A 23,261-nucleotide genomic window follows, 5' to 3' on the forward strand; every position below is an offset into this window, starting at 1 on the left:
ATTTGCTCTTTCCTTTGCCTAGACAGGGGTTTGTCTAACTTATTTCCTTTTTTCACTCTTCATCCTGACCTCTTCTGCTTCCCTCTTTTCCTCACTGCTGCTTAAAGTTGTGTACATGGTGAGGATAGCATGGCTAAAATAACATGTTGCACTTTACCCTGAAGGCTGTGGAAGTTGTGATCATTCTTATCTGTTTCAGCAAGGGGTTCAAAAGACTTCTCTATTGCCAAGAAAACTTCATCTTCTACTGTCATGAGACTTACCCTTACTTTGTTCCTAAAGTAAAGTAGATGGCAGGACGGAACATTGTCTGAAAAAGAGCTGCTCTAGGTAATAACTTAGAAAACAAAGCATTTAAATTTAATAACAATATTCTGTAACTGACCCAAATTCTGTGGAGGGACAGCCTACAGAGGGAAACAAACCGCTTAGATCCCAGGCAGCACAGTAAGTATTAGTGAGCCAATATACATGAAGACAGAACAGAAATCTCCCCTTTCTGGTGATTGATGGAAAAATATTTGTTATTTGGAAGATCTGTTGTATGTAGAAATGTTAGGACATGTGGTCTAACTTGAGCAAAGTACTGAACAAAACACTGTTTTCCTTCTTCAAATATGGTCCTAACAATGTCTCAGCTGCTTTGCCAGAGCCTGAAGCATCCTGCAACAAAGATGGACAGGCACCATCCAAAATTACAAGTAAGCATCAGTTTCATCCTATATTTCTAGGAAGTGCCTTTTCTCAGAAATTTGCTGACATCTTCGCAGGATATTAAGGCCTGTGCTGGCTGCATGACTACCACCTGCCAAAGATCATTGGAGTTTTCTGTTAGGTATGCTCCAGTTTCTTGAGAATACACTCCTTTCACAGTGTGCTATGTTCAGCCACATGTTAGAAATTAATCTACCCCAAGATACCACAGAGAGACGATTTTTGTACTGTGATAGTCTCAGTGATACTGTTTATCTGCAAGTATTATAACACCTCCAAACTGTGTTCCAGTCTGCTTTATTCCTGATATATCTGACAACGACAATAAGAAAAGAAGGGAGACAACACGAAAAAAGAACTAAATCTACTAGCATGGACTGGTGGAAAAATGCAAGTCAGCCCATATTGTAAGAGGAAAAAAAAAACCTTACATCCAAAAAACCAATAACAACCAGACCATTTTCATTTCAGTGGAGGTTCTGAAGCACCTGAGTTGAAAGATTTTCAGTTTGAAGAGCAGACACACCAGGGCAGGTAAGCAACTCTATACTTTAGGCCACTCCTAAGTTTGCAATTGACTTTGTGATACAACCAACATACACCAAGCTGGTTACCCAAATAATAATCATGTAACTGACTGGAAAGATAATTTGGGAATGTCTGAGTGCAGTCTGTGTGTAAAATCTATAAGCATCAATTTAGGAAATCTCGTGTGAAGAACTGGCAGCTGGCTTGATGGCAGATGCATTCAAATGATATTGCTGCCATTTTACCATTTGTGGCTGAATAGCAAGTATAACATACCTTTTCTCCCTTCCTTTTTGAACAACCCAGTGGACTGAGTTTGGCTAGCTGGCATCATCTGATCTGGCTTTCTTAATGCAGGTCAGAGCAGAGCAGAAGATCAGTACAGAGGTCAAAATTGAGCAGTTCTTGATCTTGCAGTCAACAGCATGAGTTTTCTGTTAATACAGTAGAAGAAGAAACAGATATAATCAATCCACATATAATTATTCAAGAGAACGGTGCATTTTTCCCCACTTCTGTAGGGCTTTTTGCATCAAAATGTAGTAGAGGACTGCACTAAATGAGATACATACAAATACTGTGGAAGGGAAGATAGGTGCTTTCTCCCACTTCTTTCTCACTCTCTTTCATTCTTTTTTTTTTTTTTTTTTTTTTTCATCAGAGCAGAAATATGGCTTATCAACTGCTAGACCTGAATCTTAACACAGAAGTTTTTCTTATTCTAATGGACATTACTCATACAAAACATGCTTGTTTGCTTGACATTGATATTATTAATGGCCCCATCAATATTAGATGCTCAGAAATAGTGAGAAGAAAAAGAGTTCATTTGCACTTTGAAGCCTCTTTTCTGTGGGGCAGAATTCCCTGAAAGAGAAATTTTGGGATATACTTTGCTGTTTCCTTGCTAATAATAATAATAATAATAATAAAACAATGAAAAATAATGTATTATTACACAGATTTTTGTTTGCTTCAGGAACTTACACATTTTGAGTCATTTATCCAGACTATCAAAGTTTAATAGCTATTAATTTGATAAAATGAATCTTAATGTCACTGTATTTCTTCAAAGAAGGAAGTATATATCACACAAGCATTTCAGTTAGAATTGTGTTAGCGCCATACTATTTCAAAGTTAAGATTGAGAAAGATAATTAAATAGAAAAAGAATGTACTCTGGAGACATAAAATGCACACTGCAAAATGTCTGCTATTAAATAGATATGCTTTAATCAATTCAGACTACCAGAAGTGCTCTGTTTCTCTGTCTCCTCTCTCCTTGGTTTGATGCTGAGATAGTAAAGTATCATATCAGAATCTCAGAGATATACATTGAATATTACAAGATATCATAGGTAAAGTATTGGAGGGGGCTTCTGGCTGGTTGTTTATTTCCTAAAACAATGTGGCCACCTGTTTATGTGCTGGGAATTAAACACTGGGATTTAGACACTTTAAATATCTGTGTCTCAGTTAACAGTAAATTAGATGAATTTGATTTCACTGGCTAGGTTCCCTAAACAAAATTTCCTTTCTTCATTAGTAGGATTAACATAGTCTATTAGCATTACTATTTAAAATCACAATTGACAGCAAAGGCCAAAAATTAATCTTCGCAAACAGTTGAAATAGGGACAAAAATAAGCAGACTTCTGGAATGATGATCTCCATTTAGCAAATTAATTAAAACAACGTTAGGTAACTTAGGAATAAGAATACCCCTGAGACTTTTTTTTTTTTTTTTTTTATGGCTTTCAAGATCATGGATACAGTACAAAGTAAAAAATCGTTTGATGTTAGATGTGTGGAAGCAGCTTCACTGGCATATTTTTTCTGCTGTTTTGAAGTTAGCTCCACATTCTGATTTCTCCTGGCATAGCATGGTCACCTCTGTTTTTATTTAACCAAACAGCACTCTTGATGACACAGTATATTAATATTCACACTAAACATTAGTGAGAACATAGTAAAGAGAAAGTGAAAAATGACTGTTAGAAGTTAGAGGATGAATAGGCAGTGCTACAGGTAGGCAAATGCAAGCACAGGTGGCACAAGTTAAATTCACTTCTAGTTCTCCTCACTAGTGTTTCTGAAAACACAGGAGTATCATTTTAGCTTCATTCAGTTTGGAAACACTTTAAAGCTTGACTTTAACTGACACTCTGGTTGCACTAACTGTATTTCAAGCTTGCACCTAACGCTGCTGCCCTTCTGCACTGTGACTTCCTTACAAACAGCACGCCCAGTGACACAGAAGTGCAGCTATACAACTCCCCTACCTGAAGAGATAGAGTGAGCTATCAGCCAGGGAGGTAATAACAGAAGCAAACACGTGAAAGCTTTTCAGATAGGGCTGCACTCTCAGCCCTCACCACCACACTGGGGATCCCTTCCTAACACATTCTTGTTCCTGCTATGATTGCTGTGGGAGTATCTCCCACCTGCTGGGGCACAGGGAACAGCAAAACATTCTCCTATTGCAAAGACTGTGAAGGAGCTCAGAAGCCTAGGCTGTGGAAGGTCAGACTCATTCAAATTGCAATGGTAATTTATGATGATAGGGCCTTGACTTGCCTTTCCTGTCCCTCTGCAGGAGGTTAGGGCTTCCAGACAGAAAGAGAGTGGTTAAGTGCAAACAGTAACGCTCCTAGTCAAAAAACAAGATGTCACAATGCTATTTTACTGGACTCTAGTAATCCTGATCTGCAGAGGCTTAAAAAGATGTTGCTTCTTTATTGCACAACAGGTAATCAGGCAAGCTGGCTTTTTATCCATTGCAGACCAGATAAGGGGAAATATGTGTGGGCCGTACCATATAAATTGGGTGAGCTCAGAAGTGTTACAGACTTTCTAGGCAGGCAGATGTAAGGCACTGTGACTCATAGCAAAGGAGACTGTCTGCTCCCAGGGATTTGCAACTTTTCTAAAATGCTGACCAGTCCCTTCCTCTTTGATGGGATGGCAAAACAAGAATTGGAAGAGCCTTCTGAGAGCCAGTGTGTCAAACTGCAGGACAGGTAAGCCAGATAAAGCTGGTTGTACCAATTTTCACCAGCCCTAAATGTGACAGAAAATTTGTATGTACCCACTCTCAGAAAATTACATTAGCCAGACTGAAGGAGCTCTCCAGGATCTTTTTGTTTCTAACAACCCCCTCAGAATCAACCAATTTAGTAACATAAATTTTATTTCACTAAAAAAAAAAAAAAAAAAAAAAAAAAACAAGGGAGAGAGAAAAAAAAAAGCAGCTATCAGTCAGCTTATGAATAATGCCCTACTCCATGTGTATGTTTTTTTCTGACCTCAACTCGGTCAGCGAGCTTGACTTTGTAATTATCTTGCCTTCTTCTGGCTGGCATGAAAGAGGATATTAGCTCTATTACTACCAGCCTATTAACTTTCTGCTTTCACTCACACAGCACAGGCTGGTCTTTTGGAGCCAAAGGTTTTTTGAAGCCAAATGTCTCCAATCTGAGCAGCCTGTGGACAGCACTAATATCTATGCTTGTGTATATACTTAGAGATAATTTAATCTGAGATAGTTTAGGGGTGGAATATCTCTGTAATGGGGAAATGAGAACTTTATGAGGCCTTCAGCATTGTTTGCTACAACAGCTACAACTTTTGCAAGAGAATATCACACACTGAAATGATGGCACCATTTTACTATGGCCCTTGTGCAGAACAGGGACACATTCCCAAACAACGCTATTTGAGAATGCTGGTCTACCAGGATTGTATTTGTAGAGCTCAGTTCTCCCTAACTTACAATATACACATAACTCAGTTGAATATACACCCAAAAATAGTTTCCTGGAGTTAATGAAGTAGCTTGTAGATGTATTGTTCACACACTCTGCTACACATAAAAGTCTGACAGCATTTGCATCTTACTCCACTATAGTCAAAAACTCACAATACTCTACTAAAAACTGAGCCTGTGTTAAAGCAAGCTGAAACTATCAGCTTAAGTACACCAAGGCTTTTTAAAATCAAAATTTCAAGGGAATAAAAATCATTTCATGATACTGTTTGCAGACAATTGCTCACTGAAATGCTACCTATTTACAAAGACAAAAGCACCCTTCTGAAGTGGAAATTATTATTGTCCAGTTCATACACTAATCCCACCTGAATTTTCTTTCCCTTTTTAACCTTTTTCCATTTACTCACAGCTTTCCAAGTAAAACAATAACTCCATAGGTTGAACATGTTTTTATACAAGTTGCTGGCAAGAATAAAAAGTATGGATTTTTTTTAAGGTACTTATTATCATTTGACATGCACAGACACTGGATTAATACAAATGATTTCAGAAACTCCAAAGGGGCCATTATGGTCTTTTCTTGCATCAGTAGTCCACACACAAAGAGAGAATTTACACAACAGAATTCAAGGACTCCATGGGAACACTAAAATCAAGACATTTGTGCTTCAAAACACACATTTACCTGATAAGTTTTTTAATGCTTAATGCTAATCTACTTATTAAAACCTAGTACCCAGCTGACCACTTTGTGTGTAAAAAATGTTTGCCAACTGCAGTGCATAACATACAAGAGAACTTACTAGCTATTCAGTGGGTTATGATAAAGATTAACTAACATCAAGATTTTCTATGGATTTAAGTAGAGCAGAAAGGTAACCTCCTAATTCCTCTGCTAAAATACAGTTGGTCACACTCTTTTCCTCATGGCATTATTCAAGCATGTAAGAACTCAGAGAAAGAAAACATACTCTGAAAACTTCTTTAAGCGTCCCAAATTCTAGGCCTTGTGGCAGTCTGCATTACAGCAGTCTCAAGACTACTGCTGGACTACAACAGTGCTTCCAAAAAGCCATTCTTCAAAGAGGAACAACTGAAGCACAGCAGGGTTCTGGCTTTTGCCTTCATTTTTTCCACTCTCCCTCCCACCCCCTCCTTTTCCATCCTTCCTCCACCACATTCTTGTGCCATGATTAGAAGATGGCAATGCAAAGCCAACAGATGGGCTAAACACAGGCTGACAAAGAGACAGAGAAGTGGTTCCTAACAGTTGGATTCTGCCTGCTGCCATGCTTACTTTACCTCTGCTTTTTTTTTTTTTTTTTTTAGATTCTTGAGGATCCAAAAGAATTGAAGCATACTAAAAAGATTGTTCTTTAGGGGCTTATTTTTCATTCATAAACCCAAATAAACCCAAATAAATAGCATCACAACATAAAATAATCCTATTTATTGTAGTGATTTTCATTTTAAGGCACCACAGGATGAGCTGTAATTACTGACTTTGTAACAGGCTTCCTGCGCTTCATTCTGAAAGTTGTTACATCTCTTCCTGGCACAAGATTTTACTTCATTATAACCTGTTTTACTAGCTCTACATGGTAAAATTGTAAATTATTTGGGGAAAATATGGACTGGTTATCACAAGAATTCTATCACAGAAGGGTCAACAGTTGTTACTATGGAAGTAATTAACAGCAAAAACACAATCCAAATTTTGACACATTGCATAGACTTTAAAAAAAATAAATAAATACTTATTTTGTTTCCATGCTCCACAGTTTGTGCACGTTCAGCTGTAGCACCACAGTAGAGCTCCAACATGTACTTTAACACAGCCCAGTATGGGAACACACACAGGATAGAAAGATGCATTGCTTAGTTGGAGATATATTTACTGTCAGGAAGCAATGATTTTGTGATAAAGAAGATGGAGTATATAACTGCAAACATTAAGTAGTATTTTCAATTGATCTGCTCTTAATCACAAAAAATGTACACTGGCTTTATTTTACCATCTGTACACCTTTAAAATGGTAGGGGCAAGGAGATCAAGCAATGATTTTCTCATCCCTCATAGTTTACTTGTGAGAAGCGGAAAATGCCTTCACCCTAGTTCTGGTGCCAGGCATTGAGTTGTTTGCTATCACAGCATTTTGCATCAGACGGAGAAGACGGAATTGTGAATTCTTCCTAAATCCAGTAAGATATTCTCAAATGCCTGTGCATTTGAGCTGTTACAACTCTGCATGCCAATGGCAGCTTCACACCTGTGCTCTGATAGAATAGGGGGATCAAGACATATGTAAGAGATACAGGGCCTCTTAAGAAACCACCAATGCTTGTGTTGGGGAAATATATATATATATGCATATATAAATAAAGGGCATCTCAGTGGGGAGAAAAAAGTAGAAAAAATGCAGTCCTCACCCATTTCCCATGCCCAGGACCATCCAAACAAGTCTGAATGTAGGAAAGGTTAGGAAAGCTCAGGAAGGTTCTGCACTTCACCCTACTATTTGAACTTTCACAGTTTAAGTACTCAATAAAATGGCAGAGAAAAAAAAAAACAAAACAAAACCCAAAACAGTTTCCTTTAACTGATAGGTGTATCAGTTAAAATTACACTAACATCAAATCACAAGGGATACAAAAAGTCACAGAGATCGTGATATGGAGCTTTGTTCCTGAAATCAGCACTTTCTCTGCTTCCAACTGCACTACATCTCTCAGTGCATTACTTTTTCTACAGTTGACAAGATAACAAAAATACCCTAGGAAAATACAGCCCTGTAAGAAGAAAGTGTCATCCTTTGAGCCTTGATGTCAAACAAATGAATATTCATTCAGATAAACACAAGTTCCTGTAGTAGATCTGTTTTAATAAGGTACAAAAGGCTGGAGGAAAAACAAAAAACAAACAAACAAAAAAAAAAAAAAAGAAAAAAGAAAAAAGAAAGAAATCCAGACTGGCTTTCAATTATCCTCTGTTAAATGGGCTTTATTTTCATTTTGTCTCCTAAAAGCCACAGAAGCCACAACACATAGCAATTGATGTGGTGAGCAGCCCTTGACCAATCTACTTACATTCATACTGTGGATGCATGCTCTGCTAACCATTTTTTTGGACATCCATGCAGCTTTTCATCTGAAACAAAATAAAAGTTGAACACTTAGTCCTGACCCTCAAAGTACCAGCAACCCCCATTTTGAGCATCAATAGGGAAAAGAAATGCTTTTACTGCTGACTGATAGATTTTTGATATTGCCATGCTTCCTTATACTAATTATGCCCACATTGCTCATCATGCCTGATACTGTTTATGCTAAGAATTTTCTACACCTCAGGGGCAAATCGCCTGTAGTGATGATCTGGTAATTCTCTGCAGCCCACTTTGACAAACAAACCTCCGGTATTCCTCCCTACCGCATCACTCAGCTCATCCACCCGACCTTCAGCGTTGCCGTTCAGCTGAGGTAACCCCAGCTCCCGAGAAAACCGAACTCGCTGACACACCGCTCAGCTCCTACAGAGTGCAGTATGCACCCTGTGGCCTCTCTGTCCTGCTAAACTTAAGCAAACGGGACTTGAAGCCTTCGGGCTGTCGGTGAGGAAAGCCCTCGAGGAGCACGGTGCTGAGGTGAAGCCCGGCTGCTGGACAGCGGCTGTGTGTCCGTTTCTAAAGCAGAGCTCAACAAGCGTAACTCCTTTCCCACCTGCTGCCACCACTTATCCGCAGCACAGGTACTTATCGCAAACAGTTACGCTGCTTTTACGGGTGGGTTTTATTGCTGCAGGATCACTTTGGAATATTCACACTGCTCCAATTTGTGGACGCCTCTTACTGCAGCGCACACTGAGCAGGCGGTGCGAGCAGCTCCTCAGGCGCGGCTGTGACAGGACGGGAAAGAAATTCGACCTCCTTCCTATCGCCTTCCCGTGGCACCTATTGCCACTGACACAGACTACCCTCTTTCCTCTGTGAAAGTCAGAACTCGGCACCTAGATTCTTACGGAGCGACTCCTAATTCTGATTTTCATCTGGACGGGGCGCGAGGCGTGCGCAGGGCGCGAGGCGACTGTGGCGGTGCGGTTGGAAGGGCCCAACCACCGCCGGCAGCCCCCACGGGCGGCGAGGTGCAGCCGGGACAGCAGACGGAGGACACCCGTCTGCTGAGGACAGCGGCGGTGCCCGCAGTCAGGAGGTGGGCAGGAGCCGGGCAGAATCGTGCCGTGCCGTGCCGTGCTACGCCGCGCCGCCGTCGAGGGCCGTCCGCTCCCCCCGGCGCGCGCCGCCGCTTTGTCCTTGCCCGGCCCGGAGCACGCGCGCCCTCGGCCGCGGCGGGAGAGCGCCTGCGCGCACCCCAGCCCGGAGGGGGGCGCGCTCTGCTGGCCGCCAGGCGGGAGCGAGCGCCCCCTCTGCTCTCCCCTCCCCCGCTCTCGGCAGCCCCGCCGGCAGCGGGCCGGCAGAGCGGCGGCGGGCGGGGGCCGTCTGTCCCCCCTCTCCCCCCCCCCCCCATCTTCTCCCCCGCCCCCGGCGGCGCGCGCCCGCCGCCCCCCGCCCCGGCCCCCCGGCCCGCCGCGGGAGCCCGCGCCGCAGAGCGGGGCCCGCCAGCGCCACCCGCCGGCCGTGGGGCCGCACCGCGCCTCCCCCCGTCCCCCCCTGCTCCGGCTCTCAATGTTCCACACCGCCCGGCCACAGAGCCGCCGCCGCCGCCGTAGAGCCCCCCGGCCGCCTCCGTCCCCTCCTCGGGCGCCGCGGGCCCGGCCCGGCCCCCCGCCATCCCGCCCCTCCGACCCAGCAGCGGGACAGGACGCCGGCGAAGGTAAGCGAGAGGCGGGCGAGGCGGCTGCGGCGGCGGCGGCGGCTGGGCGAGCGCGGTGGGGGGAGGCGGGGAGGAGCGGGGGGGCCGCCGAGGAGCTTTGTTCTTGTTTTCGGCGCTCGCTGCCTGCCGGCGGCCGGGGGCGCGGGGCCGGCCGAGTTCACGCCTCACTTGGTGCACACACGCGCGGCGCCGAGCGGGGCCGAGCCGAGCCGAGCGGGGCCGGCCGAGCCGCCGCCTGCCGCGCCGCGCCGGGCTCTCCCCACAAAGCGCGGCCGCCCCCGGCCCCGCAGCGGCTCCCGACCGCCGGGCAGCCCCCTCCCCCCGCCGCCACCATGTCGGAGCGGGGGGGGAGGCCGAGAGGGCAACGCGGAAGGTGCGGGCGGCGGCGGGCTGCCTCCCCCCCGGCGGCCCTGCGGGGGCCCAATGCGGCTCTGCCGGCGGGCAGTGGGGCTGCCGCTTCCCGAGTTGCTCCCGACGCATCTTCTGCGGGTTCCGCGGGGGTTTTCCTTTAAAAAAAAACAACCCGCGTTCTCCCTCTTCCCCCCCCTCCCCCCCACCGCCCAGCCCTTTAAATGCACAGAGCAAGTGTACGCTTCGGTCTGAGAGCTGCCCGAGTCTCATTGGCAATGGAGCTCCTCCGAGAGAGGGATTGAGGGGGGATCTGGCGTTTGGACCCAATAAAATGCTCCGTTCCAGTGTAAATATTTACAGGGTATCGGTGACTCCTTAAAAAACATTCCCGGGGAGGTCTGTTATTTACAATGTGTCATAAGTTATTAATGCGCGTTTCTTAAGTGCCCTGCTCAATCTGTCTGTGCCTCAGAACCAAGCCGACAATTGGCATATTGTTTGAAGCATGACAAAAATGCAAGTGGGTTTAAAAATGGGAAATGCCGGTGTTTTCCAAAGTGTGAATGTTGTGGTGTAGCTGTCAAGTTGCAGCCCCGGCGAATGAGACAAAGAAGAGGATCCTGGTGGGTTTGTCCATGAAATAGAGTTGTCATCAACCAAAGTATTCTTCAGAGCTCCGGACAGTGAGGGGGTGACCTGTGTGCTGTAGTAACTGCCTCTTCTCCTCCTTCCCTACAAGTTCCCCACGATGTCCAGTGACAGGCAGAGGTCAGACGATGAGAGCCCCAGTACCAGCAGCGGCAGCTCAGATGCCGACCAGAGGGATCCCCCAGCACCTGAACCTGAGGAGCAGGAGGAAAGGAAACCCTCTGCCACCCAACAGAAGAAGAACACCAAACTCTCCAGCAAAACTACTGCTAAGCTATCTACTAGTGCTAAAAGGTACTTGTGGCATCCAGCATCCTGTAGCGGTTTTGCACGGTGTATGGACTCGCAGTGCTGCACTGCACTTCCAAAGGCAGAGAGATTGCTTTAAAGCCACATAAGAAATAGTACAGTACAAACTTCTGTAGCATGCAAGTCTGCTGGGAAGGACCTTCATGAGTTCAAGTCCTCTGGGGCAGTAATACGCAGGCTGGCCATGTTTCTTTCGAGTTGTTGGAGAACTTTGTAACTCACAGGCCGGTCAGGGGGCACCTGCGTGCCTCTCATGTTTGTAGAAATGAGCGAGAAAGTGTCAGCTTCAGGTGTCTGGTTTGCTGAGACAGGTTTACGTCCCTTGTTCGTGTAGGGTGGATCTTCCTGGTGTATTTCAATGCAGGCTGTAGGGTGATGTCAAGCAGTGCTCTTTAATTACAGAAGTCACACAAGCCCCATGGCTTTTGCAGGCCTTATGATTGCAGTAGAGCCTCGTGCACCTTAAAGTCACAGTTCTGTCCTGCTGTGCTTTCTGGAGAAAGTCAGGCAAATCTTCTCTCACAGGATCTGTGGATTCCAACCATAAGGTTCTTCAGGTGTAGCCTCTAAGTATCAAAATCTCAAGAAACCTTGTCAGGCTTTATCTGCTGCATTTTTATTTACACACAAGGTTACTGGCAGTCCAGCTCTCGAGACATGTACTAATTATTTTCTGTAAGTTCAGCTGTGTGAAATAAAGCAAACTTTAATTCCCTCAATCCCAGTTGCCTTCTGAGATGAAACACAACTTTCTGGCTTTTCCCTGGAGTTCCCTTTCTTTACAAACATTTACAAATACACTATAGCAAGAGGAGCTGTGCAATAGCCACAGTAGCTTTCAGTTTTCCTTATCCAGCCCAAATACAGTAGCTCAAACTTTCAGGAATGTTTTTAGTAATTTTGCACTGTACTTAAACTCAGTAAATACATTTTGCAATGTCTTAGAATTACTGCAGAATGTGACAGGGTGACTGATGACTTTTGAGTTTGTTAAAGAAACCCTTTGGAAGAGGAGTTGGCTGCAGAAGGAAAAGTTCTGGGAACACTGTGGACTTTGTAATTTATTGCTAGATTTTGGGCTTTTTCTCTTTTTTTTTTTTTTTTTTTTTTTTAAATGCCTGAGGTGCATCACATAGAGGCTCACAACTGAGTTTTCTCCACTTAGCTTTATTTTGGTTAATCATTGCGAGTCCAGTTCTTTACATCTCCAGTGGTTCAGTACTGTGGTTGGACTTAATGGAAATGGTGCAAGGGCTTTCAGGGCAGTCGCTATTAGTTCATACTTTAACACTTGCTGTACATATGGAAAAGCAGTCTTGCTTGCGTGGGTTTTCTTGTGGAGGTTTTTTTTGTTTTGACATTTTATAGAGGAAATTGCCTTGAATCTTTTGAAGTTACACCTCCTATGGACATGGATAAATAGTAAGATTAACACGAAGTTTTCAGTGTTGCTTTTCTGGACTGTAACATCTTCGGAGTGGTTGTTACAATATCAATCTAAGCTAAAGATTATTTCAGGTTATTATGTTGCTTTTTATCATGTAAATACAGCTCTCGTAAAGCTGGGGGAGGAAAGGCAGCAGAAGGTGTTGAGAGGAGCAAAGTTGATGCAGAGATGATTCCAGTGTCAGAGGCAGCCAGGCAGATCTGCAAACCTACTTTTTAAACACCCTGCAAAGCAGGAGGTAGAATATTGCCAAAAGAATACATTTGCTGACAGCACGGCTCACTTCTTCAGCCTCGATCACAGCTCTGCAGTGCTGGTTTAAAGTCATTGTCAAATGTGCTTGTACGGCCCCCCTCCCCCCGGCTCATTTGCATATTAGCTTGAAAAGAAAATCTCTCCGGCAAGATGTGCTCGGATATGAAAAAGAGTTGCTGTTCTGGGTACTTGTGGGAGATTCCTACCGAACTCGGCTGTGAGTGTTCTGTTTATACACAGGATCGAGCAGGAAAAAAAGCTGCAAAGTTTCTCAGCTGTGGGATTTGGGTTATACCTCTGAGAACAAAGAGGAAGCAGCCATGTTAGCATTACTGAAGGCAAAGCCAATCTTGCATTTAACTGCATGGTGGTAGAGGGCAGTGTAATTCCCTGATTTATTCTATAGACTATCTCAAATGCTTTGTGTCTGTTCTCGTTTCACCAACAGAATCCAGAAGGAGCTAGCTGAAATAACTCTTGATCCTCCTCCTAACTGCAGGTATGTAACAGCTTCTTAAATCGTGGACAGCGGTAGGAGATTAACATGCTCAGGCTAATAAATGGGAAAGTTCGTGTTTACAGCTGGTGACTATTAGACAACAATCGTGTGCAGCGGGTTGAACAAGCAAAGGGAACGCTTGATATTTTGTCTGCATGCTGTAGGGGTAGTCATTAGTGGTTGATGTACATAGAGAAATGTATGCAGTTTGTTTTATGTAGTTGGTCACTGCCTTTGTGAAACGTTGATTATGTAAACTTCAAAATACACTGATGCTTGCAACGCGATGTTTGCATGTAGGTTGAACTGTCTTTTGAGTGACAGTTTAGAGTCACTGCTTGGTTCTGAAGCAAAAGTAAAGAACCGAATGTGATTTTTATATGCTTTCTCTTAGAGTGTTGCTTAACAGTTAGATAAGAAGTGTTGCCTTCACGTTTATGTGCCTGTCAGTCAGAGCTGCAGTCCCTTGGTAAAGAATGTTTTCAAAGAGGTTCCCAGCCTGAGAAACACTTCTGTTGGTTTTTAAGAAATGAATTTATAAGCTTGGAACGCTGAGTGATACAATCTTAAATAAAGGAAAGGTAACTGGAACACTGATCTGTAGGAAAGTTAAATAGTAACATAGCTGGCTAATTTCTTTAAATCTTTAACATGTTTTACTTTTGTTTAAAAGATGCATAAAATTCTCATTAGCTGTGAGCATCCAGCAATCAGACTTGCACTAAAACAGCATATAAATAGTGTTGTTTCATTTGATGTATCTCAGCATGCTTTCTGACTGTAAGATTTCTTCAGATTAACAGCTCATGTGTGACAGTAAGCCGTGGACACATTAAAAAAAAATGCTGGAAGTGCTTTGTGGTTCTGGGTGAGAATTGTTGAGCATTTGGAATAGTTTGAAAGATTGGCGCAGGTCTTGTGAATTTGCTAAGATGTGAGTTGTTCTCATTATCTTAATAGGCCTGGAGAGGCAGGGACTTACCGAGCTGTGTTTACTGAATCTGTGGTAAAGGTGTCTCACCTTGAGAGCAATGCTGTGGATTGCCTCTGGCCGTCTGATATGTCTGTCTGCGAGGTTGATGGCTCTCCCTCTTCACAGGTGCAAGATCTGTAGACAGAGAGAAAATGGTCTGCTTTGGTTTTAGTTCATAAACTGTTTAATAGCTATCCTGTTACTGGAATCTAGTTCTGTGTGTCGTGTATTCTAGGCTTAAACCCCCCAAATGGGGCACGGTAGGAGAGAGAGTTTCTGAAGGAAATAAAACACTAATGCCTTGCCTTATAGATAAACAGTGAAAACATCACTGGAGCAGTTTCAGGTACAGCAAGCTGCAGCATGGCTTTCACAAAGAGAATCCACCACCCCCCTCATGCTCTCCAGTAGCATCTGATCTTCAGCTCCTTGGGAAAGCATGCTCCTCTGGTATTAGCACAAGAGCACTGCAGTGAGTCCTTGTGAGCTGTACCCAGATACACCATTTAAAATTATGAACCTCCACCCCCTAAAGTCTCTAAAATTATTCAAGCTTCTCTCCCATGGAGTGCAAGGGAGAATGATTATTTTTGACAGTGTCAGTGCTTCGTTTCCTATAGGCATTTTTGTGGAGGAATTCATCCTTTAATCAAAAGCAACAGTATGATGATTGTATTTTTACCTCCTGCAAGTATAAAAAAAAAAAAATAGAAAGAAGCATTGACATCTTTAACAGAAGTTCTGGGTGTTCAGGATGAGCAGTATGATTGCCCAAAAAGGTTACCACAACACTGCAAGTTCCTTTTCAGAAGGAGCCTTTCTGGCATAGGGAGGTAAATGCAGCTGAAGAAGGCGGCTTGGGCTTGTTTGTAACATGCTTTCATATAAGGTACAGTAGCACAGATTAGGCAACAAACTGATACAACAGGCATCTGCACTTCACTGATTTACAAGCAGCAGAATGTTGCTCATGTTACTGAATACATTTATTGTATACGTAAAAGTAAATAAAATGTAAAACAACAATGCATTTAAAAGCCTGCAGAACTTGGACCTATTCGTGTGTACTTTAAAAATGACAAGCCGCTTGTGTCTTAAGATCTCCCAAAGAGATTTCTTCGTGCCAGGTTGTATCTCGCCCAGTCCTGGAGTTGTCCCTTATCAGTTGCAGGGTTCACAGCCATACAGCTGATGGTCTCAGATAACAGTCCTTCTGGTTGCCCACTTATGTAAGTAACTAAGAAAACCCAGCATTTTTAAAATGACAATGGTGCACATGCAAGCAGTATGTGCTAATTTAATGGGATACACTCTCCTGTGCTGTGATAAGTGCTGCTGCTTCTCACCTGCCAGTGAGTTGCTTCCTAACACCAGAAGGGCCTGAGGTTGATTTAGTAGCTTAAAAATGACACTAACTGGCTGTGCTGTGATTATTGCTCAAAAGATGTGTAGGTTTCCTCAGCAGTGAAATTTCCCACACTCACAGCTATTACTTCTAACTGCTGTTTTATAAAAATGCCTGAGCCCCAGGAGAGCCCCATTCTTGGGTGTGCTGAGGAGGCCTGGGCTACACATTAAGTTCTATTTTAGGCACTGGGGCAGCAGAATGGCAGGCACATTAAAAGTGTCCAAAAAAGCAGGGTTCTTTGCTTGCTTATCTCTATGGTATACTTTATGATTCTGTTTGGTTAATTGGGCAATGAAACATTAGAAAACTCACATTGTTTAACCACTCACAAATACAGCACAGACTGCATCCTTGAGGATACCACCCCAAAAAAAACCTTAATGCTGTTAGCTGTGTACTTTAATGTACATTAATATCCTACATTTTGTGTTATGGTATGATTTCCAAGAAAGACAGAGCATCAAAAACAATGAAATTAGATTTGATCTTAAACCACTAAAGATGACAGGAAAGAAATTAAGTACTGCTTTCACCCCGTGTTTTCTCCCATCTCATAGAAGGGCTTGAAATGAGTCGGTTACTGTCCAGCTGTAACACCAGGGCACATAAGCAGGCTGAGGACACAGGTGTCCGATCCTGTTTTTTCTTGCTTTTGCTGGCTTAACTCAAAGCTCTACTACTTGATGCAGTGTGCTGTATTTAATTTCTTTTGTGCTTTTAATAGCATAAAGCACAGCTAAAAAGGTCTTGGCCCTATTGCTCCTAGGCAGCTCAATTTCAAACCATGGCCAAGTGCTTTTACAGGCTTCAAGGTACGGAAGTATGCCAAAACCCACTGTTGTACATTCTCAGAAAAATGCTGCAAAAGGTTTTGCACATAATGCATGTTAAATCTGTGCTGCAGAAATGCTCTTAAATAGGTTTGACATATCTGGAATGGCTGTTCTCAGCTCACGGTGAGAAACTGTTCAGAGCAGAGGTCAGCATGCCAGAGCTGAGGTTAGATCTGAGACTGCTGTGCTGACCTGGGCATCTTGGAGGCTGCAGGGCACAGCAGGGCTCCCACCCTCAAGGTGCTTCCTGGCTTTTAGGGCTGACAAGGGAGCCCTTGTGCCCATGTGTACCATGATTTAGAGCAGTTACTATTAGTTGCTTCTGGCTGCTCTGATAATCCACAATAGCAACAAGATGCATCTCATTGCCTTTCCTTGATCCTTCTCCTTTCTACTCCAAATTTAATCGTTACTGAGCATGATGAGAAAGTTTTGAAGTTCAATCCAATACTAAAAAAACTTAGTAACACCCATGCCAGTGTACTTTGTAGTTTACATTCAGTTTTACAACAAATTCAGTTTGCTGAAAACTTTGGAGGATATGAAAGCAAATACTGAAATGAGTGTATCCACTGAGAGGTTAATTCATGTGGTTTAGAAAGGAGTGAGATAAGATAGCGTGTCTTTCCCATGCAAGTGTGAGAATTGGAACATTTTATGGTCTAGTCTGTCAGTTGGACTTAATCACTTTTCTTTGTTAAATTAGAGATCAGACATCTGAAAACAAGTGCCTATAAAGGCCAGACAAAGCCACATGTCTTATAGCCCCAGTCAGAGGCAGCTTTTCTCCTTCATGCTACTGGGAAATAGGATTTCTTATCGAGAGAGATTTTTGGATCACCCCAAAGGCTCCCTTGCTCTGTCTTGTCCTCTTGCTAGTGAGGATCTGAACCTAAACCTGATCAGGCCACTGAGAAGATTTTTCTTAATAGAGATTACTATCTCTATTAGCAGATCTTGTACGCTAATAGATACTAATGTGATTTTTTTGAGCTGTGCTACAGAAGGTAGTAGTGATGATTTTGCTGTTTGTGCCTTCTTCTAAGCTGGCAGGCACATTGATAATTTATGAGTGGCTCATTTAAAAACTCCTGATTTTAAAATAACACTGCAAAGTACATGCACTAAGCACAATGGTAAGATAACACGTAGGGCTTTTCTTTTAGTGTAAGATTCTCATGCTTCCAGAGGACTGTGTTTGTCCCTTTCATTACAGCTACACATTGGGCCAATTCTGTGCTGTACAGTTTTGACAACTAAACCCACGATCTGGTATATGACACAACGAAAAATGCCCTGCAAAACTTAGACAGATGCTTTCTCTGGTTTAGTTATGGACCCATGAATCCAGATGTTTGTAACTGTCTTACTGTGGTTATTACAGCATCAGTGAGGAAGCACTGCAGTATGTATTTAAAGCAATATAGTGCAGGTATTCTTCAGAGTAGCAATTTAAGCTCTTTCAATTGAGCTGTCTGAAGCAATGAGAAGCAGTGAATGATTGTGCTGGTGGTGCAGGCTCCTTTGTGTGCAGAGGTTGCTCTGGATGGAGCACCCTTCCACAGCCATGTGCTAGTGAGGAAGGTGCTGCAGATAAGCTGCTAGAATCTGTCCTTTTTGTTAACATTCTCTATCTACAGTAAGGTTGTAGGCAAATGTTTACTCTGCAAACAGTCATGCCTGTTGAAGATGTTACTGCACAGCTGTGGTTTGCTCCAGTTGTGCCTTGGAGGTGGCAACTCCAGTCAGCAAGTGAAGGAAGCTCATCTGCTAGTGCTACCCACAGGGGGAGAAAAAAAAAGAAAAAAAAAAAACCATCCACATTTGCTTAAATGGCTTAAATAGATGACTCAAATGAACTCTGCTGGATTTTTCCTCCCTCTCTTCAGAGTAGGCATTGTTCACGTGAAGCATTTTGTCAAACACACCAGGATATGAATAAGTCAATCCATTCCCTTGTTTCTCAAATGTAGTAAGTTTCCATCTCTCCTTTGAGAAAGACAGGCCTTCATTTTGCTACCTTTTAGAAATCAGTAGGAGGAAGAATATCCTGAAAGCAGTCAAATACAGCAGTACAAATGTTGCCCAAGTCTTCACATGTACTGTTGTGGCATTTTTTCAATCAAGCTTCTGACTTTTTCTTCACTGGCAACCTCCCCAGTTTTCATTTATTCTGTTCATTCCTTATTGGGTAAATGCCTTCCTATTGCTAAACATTAAAATTTCATTTTAAAAAAACAAGTTTGGCTTGTTTACACCTCTGCAGTAGAAACTACAACTGTGAACACTAAATAGTTCAGTACAGAAGGAGCTGTTGATTAAGGTGGGTGTATATTAGGAATACACGCAGAAGTGCCCATGCTCAAGTTGAATGAGCAAAACTAAAAAAAAAAAAAAAACAAAACCAACACAACAGTACCCAAACCTGACAAGATAATGTGCCTTCTAACAGCCACATTTTACTTTGTATTCTGACTTTTCTTGCCCTGGCACTTGTTCACTACCAAGTATAATAAATCCATTCTACAGGGAAAGAAAGCTGAGGTTTGCAGAATGGTACTGAAAACACAAACCCACACAATTATTTCTAACACTTCATTTCCTGTACAGAATTTTGCAGTTGCAATTACAAAAACACAATTAAGAGGGTTCAGAAATCCTGCAAGAACATGTTTGAAGTAGCTCTCCAGCTATTCAAGTACTGTTTTCTAGTATTGTCCAGCTCTGTTCCTTTGTTGTTAGTCTCAGAACATAAATCAGTGGCTCACCATAATTTAAAGGTATGTTTATCTAATGATAACCTTGATTTATTTAGAGTTATTTCTACTGAGCAGTTTCTTCCATGCTCTTCCCTATAAGAAGGATCTAGCCTAGGTCAGGGTTACAAGGAGCAGTATAACGTAACGCAGCAATCAGAAGTCTGTGCTTTGTAGCCCATTTGTAGTAACAACCTTATTCTGCTATCTTTACATGTGCAGAGTGGCTGTCACCTTGTTTGCTAGTAGTCAGTCAAGCTGTCTAAGGAGTGGGGGTGATAGAAGTGTAGAAAAGCATTTTGGTAAAACATTGAAGTGTTAAGTTTTGCTGGGGCATGCTGTTATTTAACATGCTTTTATTAAAAAAAAAAAAAAACACACAACAGTGGAAGATTGTGCAACTCCAGAATGGAATATTTAAATTACTTTCTTTCCAGTTGAGAGTGGATGACAGATCCACTAACTCAAATTGCCTCAAGTTTGTGGTTTTTTCCAGCCCGTATTAGCTTTGACCTCATTCAAGCGCAAAACCATGGGTAGGTTTTTGGTCCTCGCTTGTTTTTTTCCTTTCTCTCCTCCCCCAAACCACCATACAGTGAATTTCTCACACAAGTAATATGAGTGGAATAGTTAAGACAGGGTTTTGTAGTAGAAGTTATCATATCCACTCATAGGAATAAGTTCTTATACCTTCATATTTGCAGCTTGGCCCTTGTGTAAGTAGTGTCCACAGCTCTGTCATACACACTCTTAAACATCTGTATGTTAGTTAAAAGGTCTAATAAATCTTTCACCAGTTTTCATTAGCAGTACTCTCAAAAGAAACAAGAAAACAAATCTTGGCTGTCTATTCTGGAATTGCAGAAATGGTTCAAACACTTTTCACTTAGCCACTGGTGTTACAGGACTAGCCCTCATTATTTCTGGTTTTGTCTGGAAACAATAGAAGAGCCCAAGACTGACCAGTCTGTTTAAACAGATCTTTAAGCACATGTAACACAACAGAAAGTACAGCAATAACAGAAGAGCAGCAAGATCCTGGGCTGCAGCAAGTGAAGACTTGCACAAATGCAATAGTCATAGGCACAGAAATAAAGGAAAGAAGCAGCTTACCTTCAGAAGGCCTCAAGAGCATAGGGATCTCCAGCAAGATACCCTTGCCTCCAGTGCCAACCCTTAAATGAGCTCTGGGAAGGGGTGGATCCTGGCTTCACCCCTTTCAGTCACTCAGTGCACCTGACCTCCCCTGGGTTGGCCCTGCCCTCCCAACAGGTGCTCAATCACTGCTTCAAGCCATGACTTAGCATTTCCACTGCAGCATAAAAATTGTAAAAACCACAATATGTCCTTAGACTGAAAGACAAATCTGCTTTTCAAATATCCATTTGTATAGCTGAAAAAAGCCCTTTTCAGACTCTGTCATAAAACTAATTAAAATATGCCATAAACATATATATGTATATATATGTTTTCACACTGTGCATTGCTGACCGCTGCTAGCCTGTCATTTAGTTTGTAATGAGCAGAGTATGTGCCAGTCCAAGCACACTGATCATTTCTCTATCAGATCTATTTGTCTGTGTGTGTCAGTTACACTTCTTTGACTTGATCTTTACTTTTATAGCCTTGGGATACCTAATTTTAACTCAAATTAACAAAGTGAAAATAGAAGATAATCAGCTAAATGATATTAAACCTTTTATTTAAAATGGGTCGACTGTTTAATGTAAAATTGATCTGTGGAGGTTTCCTGCACCTCATGTAACTAGGATTTGCATGTATGTGGAACATTCTGAAACAAATAGTATAGGCATCTTGGAAAACACCTTGAGCTTGTTTCTGAGTTAAGGGCTAAGTAGGCAGGAGTAAGGATATTCAGCTGCCACCTAGGACAGGAGCATCCATTCCATTAAACTAGCCAAGAACTATGCTGTGACTTTAAATTGGTGCAGCTTTGAGCCAGTAACCACAAGTGATAAACATGTCCTAACCTGCTTGTGTTAATTTGGATTAATTTTCTATGGTGTACTCCTGCATAGAATGCCCTGTAGTATTATCAAGTTCAGAGCAGTGGTTGGAACACTTGTTAATTTTATAGCGCTTACTGTAAAACAGGATCTTTTAGGAACTCAGATGAAGATTTACTTGACTGATGTAAGCATCACTTTCAGAAACAGGAAAGGGGAGAGATTGCCTTGATGAAATGCCGCTGAGATCTGAGATAGCAGTAGCTCACTTTCAGGCTGGGAGAATTTTTAGGGAGGGTCTGTGGAAGACCATCCTGCAGTAAATCGTGATTATTATTATTATTTTTAATTATTTATTGATGGAGATGTCCAAAAAATGTGTAGATGTGGCACTGAGGGACATGGTTTAGCGGGCATGGTGGCGATGGATTGAAGATTGGACTAGGCGATCTTAGTGGTCTTTTCCAACCTTAATGATTCTATGATCTTCAATGTTAGACTATTGCAATGGTTAAAGTTGAATATATAATATACAGTGCTTTAATGAATTGTGAGTTCAACTTAGTGTTTGGCCAAATGAAATTTGTGAGACCTGTGTGGAGCCAGTAGTTGGACTCAATGATCCTTATGGGTCCCTTCCAACCTGGGATGTTCTATGTGGTCATTATTGACCTGGGTACAGGACTAGTGCATATAAATATTACATTGCAAGTTAACAAAAAAAGATTATAGGCATACTGGAGGACAGAACTAGCGTATTTGAATTCAAAGTGACCTTAAATTATGTGCTACTGCATGTAATTTAATAATGAGAATTGCAAGGAACAGCCCTTTGTCTAGGCATAGTGAGCTTTCACAATCCGTGGGCAAAAAGACTGGGTAAGGAGTACTTCTTCAGAAAAGGTGTAGCAGGTCTGAGCATTGTATGCCTTCCAAGGATGTACAATACAAGGCCAGAGAACAGAAATAAATAGAAAAGCAGTCATAGTAGGGGGATATATTAAAGCATTGGAGACATGGTATATAAAGTCATTCCATTCAGTACAGCACTAGTAAAGGCCAGCTGGAGTACCTTATCCACTTCTAAGTGCTACACTGCAAAGTGATACAGGCTAACTGGAAAGAATACAGATTAGAGGAAAGAAAGAATAATATTTGGATTTAGAAGAAGGTTCTGCCAAGAAAATATGACAGTTACTGCTAGTCTTGTCAGGTGGTTATGGAGAGCAAATTAAATTTCCACAAGATCTAGGATAGATGTTTGGAGTTCTGAGCTGTAAAGACAGCAGTATGTGTAAGGAGATGGTGGTTATGTACCATCATAGTTTTTTAAGAATGCAAGTTAGAACAAGTTACTGTCAGGAACTGGTTGACTATAAGTGATCCTGTGTCGAAACAGGAAGTGGACTAGGTGACCGCTTGAGGACTAGTTCCACCAAGCAGTCTGTGTTACTAGATTCAAATAATGATATTAAAGGATTAAAGGAAGGCTCCTCGGGAAGTGATTTTTCCCTTATTTAAAAACTCTATTTTAATAATAGGGTTTTTTAGTATAATCACCCAGTGAAAATATTTCAAGTAACAGAAGTAACATTGATTATTTGAGCAGTCACTGGCAGTACACGGTTTTAGTCCTGTTGTCAATTAAAAAACAAAAACAATCATTGGTGTGTGTTTTTTGTGGTTTTTTTTTTTTTTTTTTTCACTTCATTTTTATTTTTGGCCCGATCCTGCTTTCCTTGCACAAAGTTGTTGCATTCTGCTGATAACTGGAAGTAAATAAGGCATGTGTTGTGCGTTCTCCAGAGGTGTATTACCCCTATGAGAAGCTAACAGTGCTGTTGTACAGCAGATCTTAATTTTGGCTATGCCTTGTACTGTGTGCTTGGATTCTTTGGCTTTGTTCACAGGCACATAAGTACCTCTAACACAGATAAACAAGAGCAAGGGACATTTTTTTCCCTTCTAAGCAATTAA

The 23,261-nt window shown here is 42.3% G+C and overlaps 1 protein-coding gene and 1 long non-coding RNA gene across 3 annotated transcripts in view; one reads left to right on the forward strand and one right to left on the reverse strand.

Annotated features, from left to right (window-relative positions):
• The first annotated feature begins 9,664 nt into the window (after positions 1-9,664).
• Positions 9,665-23,261, forward strand: part of UBE2E3 (ubiquitin conjugating enzyme E2 E3) — a 54,679-nt gene continuing 41,082 nt past the window's right edge. Inside the window, exons 1-3 of one of the 2 annotated variants that reach the window (XM_048953879.1) lie at positions 9,667-9,838; positions 10,929-11,131; positions 13,297-13,347. In XM_048953879.1, the coding sequence (XP_048809836.1) occupies positions 10,938-11,131; positions 13,297-13,347 (245 nt within the window). In that variant the 5' untranslated portion in view covers positions 9,667-9,838; positions 10,929-10,937. Of the gene's footprint in view, positions 9,839-10,928; positions 11,132-13,296; positions 13,348-23,261 lie in introns of both variants that reach the window. The other variant, XM_048953880.1, reaches the window with a different exon arrangement.
• LOC125697138 (uncharacterized) lies at positions 11,424-22,910 on the reverse strand. The gene is made up of 3 exons (XR_007378690.1): positions 20,431-22,910; positions 14,369-14,455; positions 11,424-12,817 (listed from the first exon to the last, which is right to left on the reverse strand). It is a non-coding gene; the product is annotated as an uncharacterized LOC125697138 (long non-coding RNA).

This window comes from Lagopus muta, chromosome 8 (genome assembly GCF_023343835.1).
Source record: "Lagopus muta isolate bLagMut1 chromosome 8, bLagMut1 primary, whole genome shotgun sequence".
In the NCBI taxonomy this organism is placed as follows: domain Eukaryota; kingdom Metazoa; phylum Chordata; class Aves; order Galliformes; family Phasianidae; genus Lagopus; species Lagopus muta.